This window comes from Mugil cephalus, chromosome 16 (assembly GCF_022458985.1).
Source record: "Mugil cephalus isolate CIBA_MC_2020 chromosome 16, CIBA_Mcephalus_1.1, whole genome shotgun sequence".
Taxonomy (NCBI): domain Eukaryota; kingdom Metazoa; phylum Chordata; class Actinopteri; order Mugiliformes; family Mugilidae; genus Mugil; species Mugil cephalus.
This window is the reverse complement of record NC_061785.1, coordinates 13,516,037-13,538,915: the sequence shown is the minus strand read 5'-3', so window position 1 is coordinate 13,538,915 and position 22,879 is coordinate 13,516,037. Positions and strand designations below refer to the sequence as shown.

At 42.8% G+C, this 22,879-nt stretch overlaps 2 protein-coding genes across 3 annotated transcripts; one reads left to right on the top strand and one right to left on the bottom strand.

Moving 5' to 3' along the window:
- Positions 1 to 490: 490 nt before the first annotated feature.
- On the top strand, positions 491 to 13,239 carry unc13d (unc-13 homolog D (C. elegans)). The gene is made up of 34 exons (XM_047609263.1): positions 491 to 643; positions 1,496 to 1,522; positions 2,248 to 2,304; positions 2,412 to 2,468; positions 2,549 to 2,656; positions 2,759 to 2,818; positions 3,011 to 3,077; positions 4,330 to 4,510; positions 4,602 to 4,646; positions 4,730 to 4,801; positions 4,886 to 4,955; positions 5,035 to 5,139; positions 5,345 to 5,437; positions 5,535 to 5,635; positions 5,968 to 6,085; positions 6,402 to 6,523; positions 6,630 to 6,720; positions 6,813 to 6,869; positions 6,959 to 7,056; positions 7,148 to 7,199; positions 7,299 to 7,429; positions 7,733 to 7,850; positions 7,936 to 8,088; positions 8,179 to 8,274; positions 8,358 to 8,564; positions 9,252 to 9,326; positions 9,409 to 9,488; positions 9,579 to 9,693; positions 9,926 to 9,997; positions 10,115 to 10,198; positions 10,295 to 10,415; positions 10,870 to 10,993; positions 11,112 to 11,332; positions 12,235 to 13,239. Exons 1-34 carry the CDS (start codon positions 584 to 586, stop codon positions 12,348 to 12,350), a joined length of 3,354 nt encoding a protein of 1,117 aa, XP_047465219.1. The 5' UTR covers positions 491 to 583; the 3' UTR covers positions 12,351 to 13,239.
- unk (unk zinc finger) lies at positions 12,370 to 22,833 on the bottom strand. Of its 2 annotated transcripts, XM_047609264.1 has the most exons (15): positions 22,422 to 22,827; positions 21,743 to 21,952; positions 20,446 to 20,622; positions 20,203 to 20,360; positions 19,199 to 19,334; positions 18,974 to 19,091; positions 18,806 to 18,890; positions 18,403 to 18,704; positions 18,047 to 18,112; positions 17,465 to 17,648; positions 17,258 to 17,359; positions 16,967 to 17,152; positions 15,923 to 16,104; positions 15,554 to 15,814; positions 12,370 to 14,478 (listed from the first exon to the last, which is right to left on the bottom strand). In XM_047609264.1, exons 1-15 carry the CDS (start codon positions 22,568 to 22,570, stop codon positions 14,290 to 14,292), a joined length of 2,505 nt encoding a protein of 834 aa, XP_047465220.1. In that variant the 5' UTR covers positions 22,571 to 22,827; the 3' UTR covers positions 12,370 to 14,289. The 2 variants fall into 2 exon arrangements, with proteins under 2 accessions (XP_047465220.1, XP_047465221.1); XM_047609265.1 differs by lacking the exon at positions 12,370 to 14,478 and having other exon boundaries at positions 15,635 to 15,814; positions 15,919 to 16,104; positions 22,422 to 22,833.
- Between the last annotated feature and the right edge of the window lie 46 nt (positions 22,834 to 22,879).

Below are 22,879 nucleotides of genomic sequence, written 5' to 3'. Positions count from 1 at the left end.
TTATGTACATTACTATAACAGTTTTAAATGAATGTGTAAAATCTTAAAAAGTTTGCTTAGTTAGCTAGCTTAACTAGCTAGACAAACTAAAGCTAAAATATCAGAATCACCTCACTTCTTAAAAGTTCACATAATATTATACAAACTTTTTATCAACCTATAAAAGAGAAATAAAGAATAATGTTATTCTTTTTGCGTGCAACAGGTTTGTGGACTTTGAGTTTGTGGACTTTGAATCCTATGACACAACATAGGATTCATGTAATAATACTAACAGTAAAATAATAGCAGGCGGCTTAGACAAAGTGAGAGGCACTGAGGTTAACAACCATGTGTAAGTATTGAGGTTTGGGTACAAATACATGCAGGATAGTGAGGTCTGTAGTCAAACACGCAACGTACTAGATGAAGAAAAAGTCAGAAGTCACAGTCCTTGACGGTACCACCTTCTACAGGAAGTGATGACTTCCGGCTGCTGTGTGATATTTCATCGCAACACATCTCACACAGTTTCCCTATCTCGCACACACAGAGCACTCCAGCTCGGCAGACTGGCTACTGATGATCAGATAGTATCATCAATATGTCAGGCCGAAGTGAGCCCGTCAGCACGGGGGATAATTTACTACAAGCACCTGCACAGGTAGGATCCACGATCCGCTAGAACTTATTGACATGTTTGTGATGTACTCAGTATCTGTTGGGTGTCAACTAACTATTAACCACGCGATGGGATGATAACCAAATGATGACTTCAGCTACTGTATGTCAACCATGTCTTTAAAGACTTGGAACTTTGGGTTGTCTTTTTATTTATTTCTTTTTTTAAAATGCTTTAAAAAATAGCTTTTACTTCCTTAAATATCATAAGCGTCCAATTGCAACAGCGTGTCTGCATTTTGTAACTGAGTCACTGTCTCCAAATAGCTTTTTCAAGATGCTGTGACTATGATTCACAATTGTTGTTGGATGCATTCCTAGATGATGTGGAATGAAGACCAATTGTCACAGTCATACAGTATATTACTGCGTATGTTGACTGCTATTTGCAAACCTTAACTGCCATGTTAAACACAGGGTGCCGTTTGCAACATTCATGCTACATGCAAATAGAATGGAAATACCGTATTGGTGTGTGTGTGTGTGTGTGTGTGTGTAGGTGCGTAACGAGGGTGGATGCAGATGTTTTTACATCCTTGTTTACAACATTTGACACTTTGTTTCAAGTGATTTTCCTGGTTTGAATATTGAGTAGGTTGCAGCGTCCAGGTCAGTTTCAGTCTCAACAATAGAGGAAGTCCCTCACAGACACAGGCCTCGTTATATATTTATATAAACATCTAAACTGTAGTGGGGTTATGGTTTTGCATAGCAGTCTGGCAGTGAAGGTTGATCAACTCCTGTTTGTTTCCATTTGTTTTAACCAGACTTAAGCAAAATTTATAATTTGCCACTATTTCAACACCTTAAAGCACATTTCTCTTTTGTCTTTCAGGATCCTGGCTTACAAAGATTGAAACAGGTAAAACAAATCAGTTACAGGGTGGTCGTGTTTGTTGTTTCGAACAGATTTGCCGATGTCATTCGTTTTAAAATATTTAGTTCTGAAAATTTTTGACCTAATGGTGTAACATGCAAAGTCAGGGATGTCCGTCAGAGTTAGGGTTAGTCAGGGAAGTCCAGTCTTTTTCATCTTGTTGGGGACATGAATGTCATAAACAAATTTTAAGTTCGCTAAAATGAATGGAAGAAACACAAACTGCTATTCAGAAATCCAGTACAGTCAACGGTTAGGACTTATACTACACAAAGGTAAGTTTGCCCTCTTTTAGCGGACGCTATAGATTCAGATAGAGATGAAACTGACATCCAGCCTGGAAGCCAGACTAACGTCCCAGTTTCTGGTCAAGACCTTCCCCTCAAACCATAACCAACAAGTTGGCATGGCTAGAATAAAAGTGGATGACCAAAGCTGTCACAATGCATCCTCTCAGGTGAATGGATGTCAAAATGCACAAAATAATACCATGAATAAGGACGAATGTCTGTACAAAATCTAATGGCAACTCATCCAAATTCAATCCATAATTTATATTGCATGGTAATTAATGGAGGTAATGAAGGACTAAAGAGAGAATGACAATCTGAAACAGTAGCTGTAAAGATTAATCAACAGCAATGTGATGTATTGGAATAATTTTTTAAGTGTATCTTTTGCCGTGACTGTTCTCGAACATTCTCTTCAAGTTTTCACCTGTGCATACACGCAAACTGGGATGGACGAGGAAAGTGAAAGAAAGAAGGGTAGGCGACTCTGCATGACTGCAAAACACCTCGAATCTACCATTTAAACATGTACAGTTACCAAATACGCCAAACACAAATCATGAAGTTCTGCTTGTCTCTCTTAGGATTTCAAAGAAGATGAAAATCCCGAGGAGAAGGCAAGGAGACACAAGGAGATGGAGGTACCGTCATTCACTGGCTACACTGACCATGAAATGGCATTTTCCAACCACGTTCTCACTCCGTTTATCTCTTCTTAAAGTTGAAACCTCTATATAAGGAGCTGCTGTACACCATAGCGCATAAGATGGGGAAACCGTCAATACCAGAGCACTTCACAGACAATCAACTTCGCCAGTACATAAAGGAGGTAAAGACCAGATTAACGCATCACACCATTCGTGCAACCTTGCAACTGTGTTGGTGTATGACTGATTGCGGCGCTTTCTCTCCTGTCCATCCTCTCTACCAGGCTTTCAATATGACAGAGTCAGAGCACAACACGCTGATGGAGAAGGTTCAGGGCACAGAGGTGAGAAAAGGAAGTCAGCTCATTTGTTCCAATGAATGCGCAGCTAGAGACCCCTAGCATCTATTTATAGATGTCAAATGAATTATCTTTTCCACCGCCTTCCCTGTGGTGGAAATTATGTACTCTGCATTCTTGAGACCTTGGCTTTATTATTGTTATCCAAATGTCTAACTGCTTGACTGACTTGAACAGCCACCAGTATACTGTCTGATGGCAACTGTGAAAGAGGCCAAAGGAATTCTGGGAAAAGACGTCAGTGGTGAGTTCCTGCTTTGCCTCAAACATGGCTCCCTTCAACCATGTGGTGACCGTTGCTCTTTTTATTTCACCCTTTCTAGCCACAGTGTCTCTAAGGATGTCCGTTACACTCATACTCACAGGGCCACAGGGTTTTAGTCACATTTAAGTATCCGTTTATAGATGAAATCTATACAAAGTGCTGTTAACAGAAGAAAAAAAAAAAATCTCAACATCTCTGCTCTGCAAACAGTGCACAACCTTGGTCAGCACCAGTTCTCCCTTCTATACTGACGCTAGCTTGGAAGCCAGCCCAGACTTTACCCGTCCACAAACTTTTTGAGGTCGAGAGTAGAGTTGCTCCCCTGGAATCGATTATGCTCTGGCAGAAGATCTGCAAGGCCAATCAAAATCGTTTGGGTGGGCTTTATGCGGTAATGGACAGAAGAGTAACACCAATGCAGTCATAAGTTGAATTTGTTTACAAAGGAAAAACTCTAAAGCAGAGGCCAGAGGCAGTTTTGCATTCAATATTAAGCTATTCAAATAATACACAGGTTCAAATATTTTTTTTTATTATTTCAAATGTGTACAACAGTAAGGGGCTGTGCACCTGCCATTGACATACATGTACTTAATTGACAGATTCATATTTAATTTTGAACTAAATGTAGTAGGGACAGTGAATCACCAAGCTGCCACCTGATGGCACACATACTCCCAAATTAGTAAGATGTCTGACCCTGATGAGAAGCACACAACTTATCTAGCCTTGGATGAATGGATGTTAATGGGAGCGAGCTGCACTGTTAGCTTCTCTTCTGCTAATATTGCAAATATATAAAAAATGTGTGATCAACCAAAGATTTTGCGACACCCCTGTAGTACCTCCGTGGTTGCCCCTTGCTGAAGACCTATGCTTTAAGTGATGAAATGAAATTTCGTTTACCTTGAAAAAAAAAATGGCACAAAAACAGAGATTTGTCATCTCTACATGTTGAAATGTTGTGAATTCAGCACAGACTGATAAAATTATCCTGCTAACCAAGCGTTAGCAGGACATCCGTCTCTGTGTGGATGTTAGTGTGCTCAAGTTGAAATTAGCACCACATTTGACACAGATTTTCGCAGTATTTCTGCATCCGGAGACTATAAATATCTTTTGCTTTTTGGTGTGTGGCGCAATCTAAATGAGTTGTAAATAAAATGTGATCCTGCGGTGTTATCTCTCTTTTACTTGAGTCCACCATAAACCTTGGGCATGTTTTGGACAGGCTTTAGCGACCCATACTGCCTGCTGACCATACTGGAGGACGAAGAGGAGAGTCGGACACGCCGGCACAGAGCCAAACCCTCTAAGTCTGTTGTAAAGGACGCCGCATCGGATGACAGGATCTACCAGTCCGACATAAAGAAGCAGACCCTCAATCCCATCTGGAACCAAACCTTCGTATTGTGAGTTGTCGGCCTCCATTACGTCAACTGAATCTGAATGAACCCTGCTTTACTTGCAATCATCTCCTTTTTTTATTTTCTTTGTTTTTAGAGAGTTCGGAGACATCGCCAGCGCCAGCTTCCACCTTGAGATGTGGTGAGAAGAACTCAGAGGACTTCTCTTTGTCTTCTTTAAATTGAGTTCATTACGTTCACCTTCGTTGTGCCTTTTCTTTGCAGGGACAAGGACGAAGAGGTGTCCCTCACTCAGAAACTAGAGGAGATTAAAACCAACTTCAACAGTTTAAGAAGGTAGTAAATTTGCAGTTTATACTCAGTATGGACTGTTGTGTGAACAAACTCAGCACGTGAATGTTTCAACTCGTTCCTGTTTAGGATGATCAAGGAGGCCAAAAAGGAAAAAGGCACAGATGACTTTTTGGGGAATGTTGTCTTAAAACTCCAGGTAGTCAGTATTCCTATTTTTACTGTTTATTTTTATTTTGTCCTTCCGTCTAATTAGTGTTTATATCTTCTCACTACAGGACCTCCACTGCACTGAAGACCACTGGTATAATCTAGAGCCCAGGACGGAGACATACCCAGACCGAGGCCAGTGCCACCTCAACCTCAAGTTCATCCATAAAGCGGTGAAAGAACAATGCTATTCTAGTCACGCTTTTCATGAAGTTGTGAAGATTTTCTGCAGTGAAACGTTTGCTTGAATAAACTGAGAAATGTGCACCAGTGAAATGTCTTGGTTACATGTTAGGCCAACTCAGGTTTGAGAAACCAACGTGTGTTGTCGGACACGGAGTTTGAATATGGGTCTAAGACTTGTTGTGTGTTTGACAGAGAGACGGGACGCTGAGCGCTGGTCGAAATGCTTACATCAACTACTGTGGGATTCTGCAGCAGTTTGTTCAGGCCTACATCTCCAAACAGCAGGTAAATGACCTTCAACTTTTTTTTTTTTTCTCAAAATCCTATAAAGCCCCTTTACTTTTGCTCTTCAACCCCTCGTCTCGTCTTTTGTCCCGCTCAGAGCTCTGCTCCGTGGAAAGGGGCGTTGTGTGGCGAGGCTCAGACTCTGCTCGAGCACTACGCAACACAGAACGACCTCTCGCCTTTTCTGCAGGACCTGGCGTGAGTTTTAAAGCGTTTTATACACGAGGGTGTGTGGGGGCTGGTGCAGAGGGAGATCTATTTTAAATATTTCTGCATTCAAATGAATTATACAATGTAAATTCTAAAGTGTAACCAACAAATTAGTTACGAAGTTATGGAAAGCAATTCACATTTTAATATTTTAGCATTTTAACAGTTATTTTACATGTGACTTGATCTAGCTTCCAAGCAGTTTTGCATTGTGTTGTGCTTTCAGTTCAGTGCCTCGGCCCTGTCTAACCCATGAGTGTGGTTGCGATGTGCCAGTTTTTTTCTTTACAATAACTGTGGATGTGTGGTCCCCCTGACAGTAAGTGGGTGGCTTACAGTAAGCTGTACCAGAGTTTAGAGGTGGACTCGTCTGTGCTGTTCCAGCAGCTCACCAGTATAGAATACCACTGGCATCAGCAGGAGCTGCCCCACCAACAGGTATAAGTGGTTGAAATACCATTTAAGTAAATTCATTTTGCTTTAAAAAAAAAAGTACTTTTATTTTGGAAAATTTGTATGGGCTCAGAATACTTCTTCCACTGTTTCTTATTGCTTCATGCAGCGTTACCGTTTCATAAACTTGCCCCAGAAAGCTGCCTTTTCTGTCACACAACAGATGTGTGTTTGTCTTTAGACTGCTGAGAGCTAGCTCATGCCAGATTAAATTAAATTAAAAACATTAAACAGAAACCAGGAGCTGATATTTAAGCACAGAAGACGAGTGTTGAGAAAGGTGTTCTCTTTCTGTTACCAGAAACAGGAACTTGGGGACTCTCTTCATGGTTTCCTGCAGTACGGCCTGTGTCTGGTGGCCAAATACAGAGACATCTTCCCCCCGACTCCCAGTGCCTCTCCAAAACTACACACACTGCTCAGGTACACATTATTACATATATTATATATATATATAAGTGTTCAAAGAGTTTCCTGGCGGAGCTGTTGACATCAATCATGTCATACCTGACCATGCATACTTTTTCAGGATCTTGGTCCAGATCTGTAAGACTCAGGCGTTTCAGAAGCTGAACCCGGCTCACTTTGAGCTTCATGAAGAGGTCACCGATGCCATACAGGTCAGTCACCACACACATGAGAGTATTCCAAGCTGTGTGTAAAATATAACACAAATCTTTATTTACTCATAACATGGCTTTTATGATATCAGACAGGTACACAGGAGTGGTTTACTATCAAAAAGGGTTTACATCAGCCAATGACTAAGGTAAAGAACGTCACGAAAGGGCTTGAGACACCAGCTTGAAGCTTCCACGGTTTCCATTATGCACTAATGTTATTTCTGCTGATGTGCAGGACCTGTCAGAGATTGGGAGCGCCCTCTCCAAGTTGATTAGGGAGGTGCAGGAGGACATAAAACACAACAAGGACGTGTGGAATAGAGTGTTTGTCAGGTGAGAAATCCAATGTTTTTCTTGACACGTGTAAATGCAATTTGTTTGAGTAATGTTTTAAATAATGGATGCGTTTTTGTTTTCCCAATAGTGCTGTCCAAGTCGATGTGTTCACTGTCGTCTATCAGAGGTTTGATGCTCTGGTAAGAGGCGAATGATGAAGTCCCATTAACTTCTCATTCAAATTTAAATAGTCATCTCACCACTTTTCCACTCCTTTGTCTCCTCCTCCTCCTCCACAGCTCGCTGGAGAAGTGAGGGACACGCTGACGCTGATGGAGGGTCAGATGGAGCAGCTTCTAGCCAACAACCTCTTCCCCATTTATCTGAGCTTGCAGGCAATCCACAAAGACAAGGCTTTCTTACAGAAAAGGTCAGGCTTGCTCCGGATGTATTTAGCTGACTGTACTGTAGTGAGGATTCCTGCTGTTGTCACAGTGGCGGAAGAGATTATTCGTTTTTAGCTCCCCCCTTTTAGCTGTTTGTACAGTATTCAGTTAATTATTTAAAATGCAGCTGTTTCCATTCCATTTTAAGCACCTATTTACACTTTTCATTTGTTTCTTTCAGTCAGTTGAAAGCAATGCCTTTGTATTTAGGCTCAGCCAGGGTGTGTTATGTGGCATTGTGACTGGCTGAGCAGTGATACCAACTACACCGCCTGTTTGTCTTTCAGGGGATTACTTCAGCTGACTAATTTTCACGAGGGTTTCAGAGACGCTCTTCCTTACTGGCTGAACCAGGCGTTCACCACCACTCAGGACAGGGTGGAGAGGGCTGTGCAGGTGGACCAGGTACCTCTGACGCTGGCCGAATTTCTGTTTTGTCATCGTAGTGGACGATTCATCCTCAAGAGATCGAACTCTTTTCTCCCCTCAGCTCCAGCCTCTGCAGACTGGCAGCGTGCCCATAAAACACAGCTCCTCAGCAGTGGACTTGGTTGCGTGCATCCAGCCTATCTGCCAGCTATGGGAGCAGCTGTCCTGGCCCGACCCTGAGGAGGCCTTCATGCTCATGGTCAAACTCACAGAGGTACCGCGTGCTGCCGTCTTAATCTGAAGTAGCTTGGGTTAGGTTAGGTAGCTGGAAGTTGTTCTACTATTGCTTTCTGTGTGTTTTCAGGATGTGTGTAAGATCGTGGTGAACTATTGTCAGTCCCTGAAGGACAGAGTCAGGGTGCTGTCTGAGAACTCTGACCACGGCAGCGCCATCAACATGGTAAGCACATGCTAGCTGAGGATCAGACATCCCTCCAATGCTACATGATACAAAAGAGTCCGTCCTCCCTCTTCCCTCTGCAGCTGTGTGTGGTAGTGAACGACCTGGAGCACTTGAGGTCGGTGCTGACGCGGCTTCCTACGCAGCTGAACTGGACGGGGCTTCGAGATCGGACTCAGAACGTGATCGGGGAAAGCCAGTTCAACAACACGCTGCACTCGCAGCTTCAGCAAGCGCAGAGCATCCTCAGCCGAGAGATCCGATCGGCTTTAGACACTCTTGGGAAGAAGGTAGCAAAGATGGAAAGTTATTGGATTTGAAAAGCCCTATAGACCCCTTCATGGCCTACGTCACTGTGATGTCACAATGTTAGCTGGAGGCAAAACAGAGGGAAACTTTCAACCACGAAAATGTCATCCTGTTGTATTTTTGCAAGTGAAAACTGAAAAAATTCAGCCTAAATATAATAAAACATAAATCATGACTGAAATTACGTTAAGTTAATCGTTATTTGGGGGATTCTTGTTACATGTTAATGCTAATGCTAACCGCTAGGTGACGCAACGTTAGCTGCATGTTTCAATGGTGTCCAAGCAGAAGTTGTGTTTACTACGTTACCCTCCACTTACTTCTTGTAATATCTCTGCTGGAGAGGCTTCAGCTTCGAGTGTAGGTGAATAAAGTCCCATCAGTCAGAGTCAACTTTTTAAAATGACACTCACGGTCTCAGAGAGTGGGTGTATTAGGATATTCTCTAAAATATCAGTTTTCCTTGTCCATTCTTGGCAAAACATTGGCATCCATTGAAATATGCTAACCGCCATTTACAGGCTATAGTGTTTGAGATATTTTGCATCCAGTTAAGCCCCACCCCTCAAAAAACGTCACGTTGTTTACAAACCATGAAAGGGTCTATATATAATGCAATATGTACGATGTGTAAACCTTTTTATTTTATTTATGTAACGTCTCACCAGTTGAACACAGACATTGAGACTCACGTCAGAAACATGTCAACCAGGCGCAGGATTCCCTCCAAGTCCACAGAGGACGTAAGTGATAAAATAAAAGGTTTTATCAACGTTACAGAAACCTTCAGTGTTTAATTAATATCTTACCTCTTCTCTGTCTCAGGCTGCAGACCCTCTCATGCGTTATCTAGAGCGAGAGCTGCAGTATATGAATGAGAACTTGGTCCAGGAGAACTTCAACAGGTACAAATAATGACCCAGCTTCTTCTTCTTCAGGGTTCCTTTTGGTTTCTAAAGATAATTAGTTTCACTTTTTTTCTCCCCTGTGTGCAGCCTCTTGACTCCTTTGTGGAACAACTCAGTGAAAATCCTCTACCAGGTGGCTACTCAGCATCCGCTGCAAGAAGGGCTCATGGTGTTCTGCCAGAGACTTCTGTATACACTGCAGGTCCGTCCGCAGCCCTGTGATTGGCTTGACTTCCGGGGCAGAACAATCTCGTCTTTTCAAGAACATATTAAAACTAACATGTGTTGGAATACCAGTAAAAAAAACAGTGCATTGTTATTGTAATATGGTGATATTTGCTTTTGGATCTTAATACTTTTACACCAAAGACAGACATTTTAAGAAACATTTTAATTAGTGCTAAGCTAAGTATTTCCTGTTGTGTTCATTTCAGTGTCTAGAGCAGTGTTTCCACGGCGAGGGGAACGGACTTCCTCTGAAAACTCTCCACTCTGACGACTACAAGGTGAGAAACTGTGGTGTTGGCGACTTTTTCGCGCGAGAGCAAAAACTGAGAACGAAAGCAGAATGAGCGCGTTCCATTCATGATTCACTCTCTTACTCCTCTCCCGTCTTGCCCCAGTCTCTTAAAGCTCACCTCACTCACAACTCCCTGAGCTGCCAGCAGCTGGTGGAGAAGTTCCTCGAGAGGAAAATGTGGGAGCAGGTGAGCTCGCAGGAAACGCTTCTCTGACTTCTGCAAAACTCGCAAAACTAGTGCTTTGTTCAGACCGTCTGTCCGTCTCTGCTGTCTGCCTGACAGAAAGTGTACAGTGGGGAGAAGTATGGCGCAGTCACCCTCCTCGCGTCCTACAGGAGGTCAGACCAAAGACTCCGAGTCGAGGTGCTGAACGCAGTCAACCTCTTACCAATGGACTATAATGGTAAGACCATGCTAACAATAAAAGGTTCTAACGCATTCCAGTGGACCTAAAACCTAAAACCAAGCTGAAACGTTTGAATTGTTTGTTAACAGCCGCACACTTAACTGAAATTGGAGGAATCTATATATATTCTGTGATATTTTAGGGACAAATGGCTGCATACATGGCTTCCTCCTTTGCTCTAGTCTTTCAAACCACATCTTCTCTGGTTAAAATGTGGACGCGGTCGCACCGCTGCACTAAAAACCTTCACATAGTGGTACCTTAGTTGTAAAATTTGTGCGGTAGTCAGTGCCAAACTGTGTTATGAATTCCAGATATTATGTTCGCCAGTTTAAAGTGTTACAACATAAAGAAAAAACATCCCCACCTTGGTCTCATTCTTCCAGGAGAATATCATATGTAATACATAGTAAAACTGGACTCAAACCTCTCACTTGAATCCTCTGTCCAGGTTCCAGTGACCCGTTCGTGCAGCTCTGCCTGGAGCCTAACCACATCTTTCCCGAGGTAGAGCCTCGCTGCACTCAAATCAAACGCTGTGATCTCAATCCCCTTTTTGAAGAGTCCTTTGATTTGTGAGTTGTTGCCCTTTTACTTGCCGTTATACTCAGACCCCGCGCTAATAAACGAGCATGTGCTGCTGTCTGTTTTCTGGAAGTGTTTCACCTCCTTTGTCTCCCCTCCACGTTGCAGTCTGGTTTCCCTGGACCAGTGCCAGGCTCAAGCGGCTTGCCTGGTGATCACGGTCCTGGACCACGACAATTTGAGGCCAGATGACTTTGAAGGCGAGGCCTTCCTGGCCCTCAAAGACATACCGGGGGTTCCTGGAGAACGGAAAGGAGACGGACTCAGCCTGCAGCCAGATGTCGTACCTGCTCAGATACGCCTGCCTCTGATGCATCCTAAACCTAATGGTAGGATATGACAGAGGCTCTGGACCAGTAAACCACAGAGTATACTTTTTTTTTTTTTAAATTAGGCCATGGTCAGTTTCATTTGGTATAAGACTGTGGGACAAAAAGGTGTGATATTCCTGTACTAACATTCTGTTAACCCCTATGGTTTCTGGTTCGCTAAAAATAAATTTCTTTTAACGTGTGTAATGTGAAAGCGCAAGACATGGAGATTGGTTTCTTAAAGCTGCACTACAGTCACTATTTTAAGATTTACCATAAAAGGAGCTTTTTTTCTGACCTCTCTTTTGCTGGCAAATATATAGAGAGATCTGCAGTTCTCTCAGGTGACCAGAAACTCCAAATGAATGACACCATCAATAGGTTTTGCCACATTTTTAAAGTCACCTTCAAATCAAATTCATTAGTGCTTTTATTTGTCTCGCACTGTATGTCTCCTATACATCGATATCTGGTCCAACTGTAACCGTAAATTATTCAGAGGGTGACTTTAATAGCATTTTAGAATTGGTCATTTTTCGTAAAACAGCTGGTGACTCATCCTGCACATGTGGGCGTTGACTAAATGTCTTGGCAGCACCGACCCTCAATCCAGGCACAATCATGTCACTATGCTGCTCTTCTTCAGTTTCATCTTTGCCCAGTTTGTTGGTTAAAGATGATGCTTTAAATATGGCTAGGCTCTGTAGTAGCCAACTAGCTTACATGGTTACAAAAACTCTAGCCGTTGGAGCTGACCGATCTGAGCAGACCGAGCTTTTAGCGAGCGGCCACTGTAGCCGTTATATGAGGAAACAAATTACACTTGGCTATGTCTTTAGAGCCACTACGTACTATTCTATACTCTAGTTACTATGCACCATTCATGTTAAAACAGCAGTTTTTGTGTTTGTTTTTCCCAGACGACAGCATCCTGAAGCTACTGGAGTCCAGGAAAGGAGAGCGGGAGGCGCAGGCTTTTGTGAAGAAGCGAAGACAGAGAGAGAAACAGTCCCAGGAGGCCATCCAGCCACAATGAAACACACGCAAACAAGTTCTTCCTCCAAAAATATACAATTTGTTTTAATGATCTGTACCAAAAACAAAGAAAAAAAAATCCACTCAGAAGGAAACACTGGTGTTGCATGAGTTGTGTGTGGACAGTATGCCGAGAATGGGTTTACCAAAGACCATCACAGTGATCGTGACCACTTCCACACCTGCATTCAAACCTCACACAGCTTCACATATCCGTATGCTTCCTGATGCTTTGTCTAATCAGTGCAAGAGATAAGTACGGCATCACTTAACCATGTGTGTATACATATATATATTTATATATATATCAGACTACATTTGACACACCGTCAATGTCAAAGATTACTACAAATGTAAAAATTTTGGCAGAGAAACCTGTCGCACATTGATTTTAATTAACAATTGCAAAAAGAGTCGCAAAAATATGTATGTTCGAGCTAACATGAAAAACGATTAAAAAAAAAATGAAATTTCAAAGACTACACAAGTTGACTTAGTACATTTGCCTCGACTGTGTTGACGTGCTTCCCTCTTCCAGTTTTACGTAGAAGAATATTCGAGCAAACCTGAGTGTTTTAAACAGAGGCCGTCTGTTGTACATTACAAATATAACTAACTCTTTTCTTAAAATATTTCTGTTGCTGCTCAACAGAAATGAACCATTTTCGTTTTCCTTTACTGAAAGAAAACTGTGGAAAAAAAAAAATAAAAAATCGAACAAATTCATTATTGTCTAGATAAGTGCTACCAGTGACGGCCTCCCGCTGCCTGTAGCAACGTGGGGATCGTTGTGTGGATGGAACGTCGTATGCCCTTTAAGTGTTTTCAGTCACACCTGTAGATTTTTGTTAAGATGGCTCAACGCCATCAACAATAAAACCTCAAATGCTCACCTGCCTGTTATTCATCCATCTAGACAGTTTTTAGATACTTGCTGACACACAGCAGATAAGTCGTAACAGAGCTTTTGTACACGTATTGTAAAAAAAATCACCTCTACAGTGCTGCTGAAAACCAATGTTACACATTTCAGAGAGAGAAGATTTAAACTATAATTGCATAAGAGTGTACGACCTTTCATACGTGATTATGAGGATGTGTTCAGAATCGAGTTATTCGTCTAATCTCTGAAAAAAAGAAATCGGACAAGCAAATGAGTAAAATAAAATGACCTCAGCAATGAGAGACTTTTAAGTTTCAGAGTGACAATCAGTGACCTCATAATTAGACCGACCTGAAACATTTTCTCAGAGAAGAGCAGGAAAACATTCCCAGGTCAAGATGAACGACCTTTCAACTAAGTATTAGTTCAGTGCTGTACACACTTATGCAATTCTACTTTTTTTAAAAAAATATCTTGTTCTCTGGTTTTCAGTGTGGTTACATGTGATTTTAAAATAGAAGTACAAATGTCCTGTTATGATCTATCTTTTTAGATTTTTTTTTTATAAATATATATACCCACTGTACTTTACTTAAATTTAAAGATGTTTTTAACCTTGATCTGTCCAAACGGATGCGTGACACTCCACTTAAGACTACTTGTGATTGTTCCATAGCTGCATTCAGATGGAAAATTACAGCAGGTCTTTAAGTTATTTTCACAACAACAAGAGCAGAGGTAAAGAACAGTGCTGCTGGTCGAAAGCAATAAAAAGCTAAATGTACTGGTGTACGATGTAACACTGGAAACACTATTCCTCCTAAACTGTTACCGATTCCACATTAAGAGCTTTGACTAAGTGCTCGCTAAACTGGTCATTTATCAGTTAACCTCATCTTAAAAAAAAAAAAAAAGTACCCAACCAGATCAGAGCTCGTTGTGTTGTTACCATGATACAAAGTGAACATTTGAGTTACGTTTGAATCTGGTCTGGATCCAGAAGCTGGCATCTGTGGAATCAGGACTGACTGGTCGTTGGTGCGACTCAGGTGCGAGGTCAAGAGAGCTGCTGCTGCTGCTGCTGCTGCTGCTGCTGCTGCTGCTGCTCCAGGGTCTGTTCGGGACAGAGGGGACACTCTGTGGAGGACGAGCAGCTCTCACACTGTAGTCCGTGGCCGCAGGGCAGGGACACTGAGCCCTGCTCCCCGCACGTCACGCAGCACTGTCTCTGTTTCTTGTATACCACCTCGGAAAACACAAGAGTGACACGTTAAGGTCTCTTCAGCTGCAAGTACGGCCACTGTAAAAGAGTTTTGCAAACATTAATATCTTCCTCACATTTCACGAGGGTATATAAGATCTCTCTTGCTCAGTTAGAAGGTAGACAAATTGTGACTATTCTGACAAACAAAAACTAAATGGACACATAAAGGAAAAATGACTAACTCAGCTTCTTGACTGACCACATGTCCAAGTGACAATTTAAGAAGAAAAGAAGTTTGTCTTTAATGGTACTAAAGATTAGGGCGGAACTTTTCAAAATTCTGATGTTATCACGGTATTTTTTTTTCCCATTTATAATCACGTGGTCACAACATTTTCTACTGGTTGAGAGAGGAATTAATGTAGGAAGTTGCCCAAGGATGAACTAGTTTACTGTGATGATGAATAAATGGTGTAGAATAATCCCACACTAGCAGTAAAACAACTCAGAGATATAAATAAATAAATAAATAAATAATAAAAATAAAATTAAATGAATAAATGAATCTTCCGGTTTCATTTATTTTGACATGTTTATTCATATTTAAACTACTGAGTCTGTAATGTCAACGGGAGCGTGACCAGCTACCGTAATAATTGTAGTCGTGTGCAACATTTTTTTTCTCATTCATAAAAAGCTCAAATTTGGGGCATTTCCACTGACAACTTTAGCCGGGGAACAGGTCAACCAAAACGGGGACTGTGCTCAGAAATCGGGGACGTCTGGTCACTTTTTTTTTTTTAGCACAAGTCTTCTTGTTCTGCCCATTCATTTTTCTGACTTTTCCATCTTCACCACGCCTCGCAGTGATGCAGTTGCATCATGTGTGTTTAGAAAAATGGTCCACTCTGAAACAGTATCTTACGGTGCAACGTTAAAAATGTTGTGTAATCAATATAGCATAGTCCTAAAGTCTTAGATCATTCTCATTTCTAAATAGCATAGTATACCTAGATAAACATTCAGTTAGCTTGCGTGGATGCTAGTGTGCTCTAAGGACCACAGGTCGGTACAAACATGTGTGGGTGTGGGCTAAGCTCTGAGTGGGAGGTGTTACCTGTTCCACAGCGTGTAAGCAGGTGCAGAGCTGAGCCTGTAAACTGAGAACCGACTCCAAAGGCAGCCTGTGTAGTAGCTGGAGTTGGTGCAGCGCAAGATGGGGATTGTCTCCGCTCCTTAAGTTCTCCAGCGCCTCCTGCAGGAGAGACGCCTGCCTCTGCGCCTCCTCTTCAGCCTGCTTGGCTCTCTCTGCCTCCATGGCTAACCGCGCCGCGTGGGCGCGAGACTCCTCCGCGTCGGCCTTAAGAGCAGCCCACGACTAAAAGAGAAACGAGGCGGAGCATGTGATATTTATCCAAACACGCGGGTGATTGAACTAACAGCCACTTCACAGACATGCAGCACACATGCCCCACTACCTACCTACCTGAGCTGTGTGCCTCCAGCTGTGACCCCACTGCTTCAGCGTCCTGTGAGCTTCCTCCAGCTCCTGTTTGAGCCTCGACGTCTCAGCACAGGGGCCTGAAGGCAACAGGGTGGGGGGGGTGCCAGGGGAACCCTGGCCCGACGGGAAGTGCTCCCAAATATTAGAGCTCATTCCATTCAAACCTACAAAGAAAAGTAAAAAAAAAAGTCTGATTGGGTTGAGGTGTTTACAGAAGAGGAAACAAAATCTCACACTGAAAACAACGGTTCACTCACTTGTGCAACTCACAAATGTGTCCGAATGATTCATTTTCATGAATAAATACATGCACAAGTATCTCTTTGTCCACTTTCAGGAAAATACGTTGATGTTTCGACTATTTTTTTATGCAGAAATACAGAATTTTGAGTGGTGCAAAGACTTTCAGGCGGCACTGTATGTGCATGTTTTCCGCGAGGCAGAGACGACACAGCTTGATCCAATATTTGTCTCACGATGCATGCAAAACAAACAGTGCTGTCTGTGGTTTTCATACAGCAGTAGAGCTCCATTAGACTCTACGGCACTCTAAGCGTTGTAGGTGCTTATTTGCATACAGAGCACAGAGTTGAGATTGGATAGGAAGTGCTGGTCGGGGACGCCTGTTAACTTCGGGTGTGAAAGAACGTACCTAAAGCCGGACATTTGCATTCAGATTGCCCGCGTTGGATGTCAATGCAAAGTCTGAAAAGGACCAGCGCGTAAAGGCCTGAAAGAAATCCACCCCCGGCTCTGCAGGGGACCAACAACTAGCTGACGGCGATAATTAGTTTTATTGTTGATTTGAAAAAGCCCAGTCCGACATCTTACGCCCACCGTGAACTCTCAAAACAACTATCAAAAGACCTTGAAAGCGCTTCTCTCCCACACTGCCACGCAACCCGCTGCTCTGTACAATCTACACAGTAACGTACGCTTCACCTTAGCTTGATACACAGCTACACCCAGAACACAGTGCAACAACATTACAGGCACAACAGAAAACAGTGAGAAAAATTACCAGACCTAATGAGCTATGAGATGGTCCCAGGAAGGCGCTCTCTGATTGGCTGGGTTGCGACAAATGAGTGGAGAAGAACGGTGAAGTGTGCGGTCTGACTGGGGGAGACGGTGACGGGGAACTGAAAGGAGCAGAGCTGCTAAAAGATCCTGGGATGTTGACTGGGGCAGAACTCTGGAGCTGGCTGCCTCCTATAAAAGGACAGAGGAAAGAAGGTTAAAGCTGTTTTTATTGTGTGTGTATTGTATAGTATGTGTCGTGCACATGTTCATACATAGATGTATGCTTTGAATTACCCAGCATAACTCCCACGCTGGGGAGAGCAGAGCTGCTCTCTAAGCTTCTCTCCAACGCAGATACACCAAAATCATTCAGGTCAAGATCATCCAGGGCCGACTCTACGACACAGACAACGTTAGAATTTTATTTTATGATTTGCATCCAATCTCAACTTTTATTACTACTGCTTTACATTGTGGATTGTATTTTTTATCCTTACTTACCTACAACTGACTCCACGGTCTCACTTGTGGGGTAAAAGGGCAGAGCGTTAGCGTTCATGCCTGAAGAGATGCTAGATCCTGGAGGTCCCAGAGGGGCGGGGCTGGGTGGTGTTGCAGCCAGGCTGGAAGGGATGCTGGAGGACAGACTCAAAGGGCTGCCAACGGGCAAAAACACCAGCAAGTCCTGAAGGAGAGAGAGAAAGGGATTTGGTTACTTTATTTTTGTGCCAAAATATCATCAAAAACATATAAACCTGAGAATGTGACCAGGCTTTTGAATCACGTGGTCGAGCCTCCACAGGAAGACGGATCAGATCCAGATAAGTTGTTTTGCTAAGGTTAGTATGTATATGTCCTCAGTATTTTTTTTTTATCATTAATTTAAAGCAAGTTCGTGTTTGAGTACACCTGACAAACAGCACTGGGACACTGGTATCGTGTACCATCATATGAATAACCAGACTTCTCTGTCTTCACTTAAACGCTGCGGTCCACATGTGATCTACATCAGAACCAGCTGAACACATGTAGAACGCACACAACCGCTCCAGTCTGAGCTTGTGAAAGATGCAGTGATTGTACCTGTTTTATTTGTGACGATGCCATCTCTCTGCCCCGATGCTCGAGAGCAAAACTCCTTTGTTTGGCCTGAAAACACAAGTAATATAAATGAAATGGTGACATAAATACACGCAGGACAAACACTGTGTAGTGAAGTGTGATATCAATCAAGGGTACTTAAAGGTCCGGTGTGTTTTACTAAAGAGGCCTTTGTTGTCAGAAACAGAATATACTGTTTATATTTGTGTTTAAACCACAGCTTTGTTGGTGGCAGTCTGCAGCCTCACCACCAGGTGGCACCATAACTTGCACACACCGGACCTTTAATTCAACAGTTACTCATAATGTTCAATGTTTCACGTATTCGTCCTTCCTACCTGATCTTCTCGCTCAAATCCAGGTGCTCTGCCGTAACCTCCCTCTCCGGCCCAGGGAGACAGAGGCTCCGCTCCTCCGCTCATGTCCTCACACAGAGATAAAACGCTACCTAGTAATCCCTGCTCTGCTACACATGACCCTGCAGAGGGTGAGAAGGGGTCTGGCACAGAACAAAGCCCGGGCCCCATGTTGTGACTGCTGGGACTAGAAGAAGCCTCCTGGACGGGAAGAGGGTCGGGAGGTCTCGGGGGTGGAGGGGAGCTGGGGTTGGGGAACGATGGTTCTTCAGAAACGAAGGGCTCTGGAGGAGGAGGTTCAAAACAGCAAAGTAAAATTACAAACAAAATCATTGGAGCGTTGTTAAGATGCAATGATGATGAACATTTTGGTGTTGGGACTTACTTTCAATATGAGCAAAGGCACAGAAGGGCCCTCGAGGACAACTGCCGCATTGTTGCATGTCATTACACTTGGTGGATTTATAGATCTGTGACAAAATACACGCATTAATTTTGATTTTCAGTCATTAAGAGTCTAGATTCTATTAAATTGTTCCCGAGATAGACGAACCTCGGGGTGGAACTGTTGTTCTGTCCTTGTGTGGCAGTACTGACATCCCTCTGCTCCCTCACATTTACTAGGATCTCCCCACTCTTCACTTTGTTTCACTGCAGGACATGGCAACGCTCTGTGGTGGCAACATAAAACAACAATGTTCTCAAATATATGCCCCAGTTGAGTGAAAATAATACACTCATCTGTAAATCTCCTCTTCACTACAGAGGCAAAGAGCACCTGTATTTGTGCTTGTGCGGGCTGCGCCTTCGGTCTTTACTGTTATGGTAATAGGGACAGGCGTAACCTTGACGACACAGACGAGGAGGCTTCTTACAGAGCTCTGTCTTGTAGTGGGACAGCACATAGTTGTTGTCTGAAGAGGTACAAAGACAAAACAAAGACACTGTGTTGGGCAAAGTTTGAGTGCTATTGAAGAACACGTGGAGAAATATGATTGCAGACGCTCAAAGAATGCTTTGTAAAGTCGAGTTCAGACCGACTTTAGTCCAGCTCCAAAACATTTCCACTGGATAAACTTTGTATTAAACCTTGGAGATCAACAGATGCTGGTTTGAATCTCCTCCATGCTCATTACTGTTGCAGAGTCACATTTATGTACACAGCTTTAATGTTGTTGTATAGCCTATATGTATATGTATATACATGTATATGTATAGCCTACATCGCTACCGCCACCTGCTGGACTAGACTGGAGCAGTTTGATAAATGTTCACACACAAATGACAAGTAAAAAGAGCAACTGCTCTTTCCTACATCACTGGAATAATTTGGCTCATCATCACCCATCTGTACTTTGGTGGAAACACAAACAACCAGGGATCTGATGGAACCTACAACTCCTTGGATAAGTTTGGTGGTGCTGAAACCTCTCTGTATTCTAGCTGGAAATGTGTCTATAGGCATCACTTTGAATAAGGCCACTCCAGCAGTGTAGTGGGAGGGTCATGTAGAGTCATTCCACAAAATCGAGGGCTCAACTTTAACACATCAGACAATCAGTTAAACACAAATTCTCTGTACATCATGATTAAAAATAAATAACAACAGAGTTCATCTCTCATTATGATGAACCACGGTGCAGTGTAGTAATAAGTGATAAGGCTCCAAAGTGGATCATATTTCCCTGATACCTTAAACAATGCATCCTCACCAATGTAGTCAGTTAAGTGTTAATTTAATGGAGTCCTGTTTTGGATCTGAACGTTGTAGCACAGACTCACCTTGCCAGCGTGGTTCCTCACTCAGGATCTTCTCTATCAGTGCTGTACTGGCTGCCTGTCCTGACTGTCCGTCTCCCCCTCCTCCTCCTCCTCCTCCTCCGCCTCCTCCTCCCTCCGTGGCCCCCATGCCTCCTTGAGTCTCCATTACCTGCACTTCCCTACAAAACACCCAATGTGAACGCACTGTTAACAAATGCACATAAAGAATCGAATGCTGTCATGTTCGAGTTTTATTTTGTTCACCTGATGTCATAAACCGGGCTGCGCAGGTCATGCGATCCGTGAGCGAAGGCACAGTGGGAGCCGTTTTTGCTGCAGTGGCCTTTTGCATCCGTTTCATGGATACAAGAGCCAGTCTTGTAGTAGCGGAGGTGGTACCTACGCTCTGTGTCACCTGCTGTTCGATGTAGGAATGGACATCTGGAAAATAACATTTAAGAGAAAAGGAAAAATCATAAAAAGGCAAGCATTTTAAAACAATTATGTACATAACCTACAATAGAGATTTCATTACTGATTAACTGTTAGAAAAAAAAGTACTTTGACTCCAAAAACCCAACGTATGCCACTTTAAAACAATCATAAAAAAAGAGTGTGTTGCTGGAACCAGAAAATGTTGTGTAAATATTGTAGGCAAAGTGTCTCAAACATAAAAACTGATTCAAAAATTGAGGATAACCAATGTACAACGAAACACTAGTTTTTTATCTAAAAGGAGGCTGTAATTTTTTATTGAATAAGGACAGAAGTAAAATAATACATATACCTATACAGTAATACATAAACTAGCTACAGAGAAACAACTTATAGAGATATGAGACTCAAAACACTTATGTGAAAATCACTGGCAGTCTATGGTGCTATTATGTATTAGTATATAATATGCAACAATGTGCAATAGAAAACATCACAAAGCCAATGCTGAGTGTTTCGTGACTACACTATCACTTCACTTCAGACATAACTGTAGTTTTGTCTGCATTCTGTCCATTTGTGCCAAAAAGTACAGTTTCATGTCTGGCATTAGTGGCAACTAACCATCCTGACATGAACAAAGGATCAGGAGCATTCGGCATGCCACAAAAAAAAAAAGCTCATTAGCATGCTTCAAAGCCGGCTTTCACCATTCAGCCTTTACATTTGCATTCTCTTTATGCGTAAATGTTAAACAGGGCTGTTGTGGAGACGACAATAGTTCAGCACATCTCAGAGGAAAAGAGATCCGCCAAGAGAGTGATTGCGCTAATTGTGCTAATGCTCACGGTGAAAGGTGAAACACCTTTGTCATGCTGTGACTCTACCCGAACAATTCACAAGAGTACAGAGGTGAACAAAAAATCATACGTGAAGTGGCTGCTAGAAACCACAACAAACTGTTTTCATTTCATATTCTACAGACAACATTCCCACTGCATTAGGTGAAACTCAGTAAAGGCGTTCCCAGATTCCACGGGTACTTTCGTTTTCAGAGGCCTCTGTAAATTATGCAGTTCTGATCCACAAGAGATTTGTACAGCACCAAAGCATCACTTGAACTCACTCATCTCCTTCGGGGCACGTGCCTGATCCCTCATCATATTTGGTACAGTAAACATCTGGGCTGTAGTTGAAGGTGCCGTCCCGTCTGCGGATGGGCCTGCGGCGCCGCTGGTTCAGGAAGTGCCAGTGGAAACAGGAGAAAGGTCTGTGTTGTGTACATTTGTGTTGTACAAAAAGGGGACACTGCTCCGTCCTGAACTCCTTCAGATATCTGGGAGAGAGGGAACCAAAAGGAGAAATTGAAATACATGTAGACGGGGTTACAGACAGTTACAGTCTCTTACATTAATAAGTGCATATTTATATTTACTGAAAGTACATCCTTTCTTTATCTGCCTACACTCATTTTCCTTGGATCACTATCTGATGCTTCGACAAACCATTTCTCTACAAAGGTTTCTTCACGTTACCTATCATAAAGTTTATGCACCAGTTATGTACAAACATACAAAGAGGTTAATTGCAGCTGAACCACAGAGCTTCTAAGAAATGGCTACTGTTACTTAGTACAGTAGGCCTCTTTATCGAGACCTGCTCCGGTTAACAGGCACACAAACGCCCGATAGACTGGGTTCACTCATCATAAACAATCTTACGTCTATTATGCAAACAATAAAAAAATGCAGCTGTTGTTCGGTGTATACAACCGCACGTGAGGTTGTGTACACTTTGCTACGTACGTGTAATGTTGAGGTTTCTCGGGCTGTACGTTCAACACGGTAGCGGGAGACGTCGACCCCCCTGCGGGCGAAGACGAAGAGGACGAAGAGATAGCCCCGGTGGTCGTCGCTGCCGAAGACGACGGCGACTGTGCGTGCGTTTTAGACATTTTCCACGTCTAAAGCCTCACAACGAGAAGATTGTTTTTAGCTTACCAGCTAGCTATTCTCGTTAGCTTCGAAATCCGCATTCTACTACGATGTGAGCATGCGCAAAGACAAGAGGAAGTAGTAGCGAAGATGCAACACGGAACTATGGGACGTGAGATTCAGTTAAAACTACACAATTACAATTCAAACCATAAAAACAGAACACACATTACGATGGGGGCGCGTAGAGTAGTTGTATAAAATACAGAAAATCCGGAACAATTGAGTCACGTTAATGTTTTTTTGTTAGCTGGATCTGATTGGTTGTT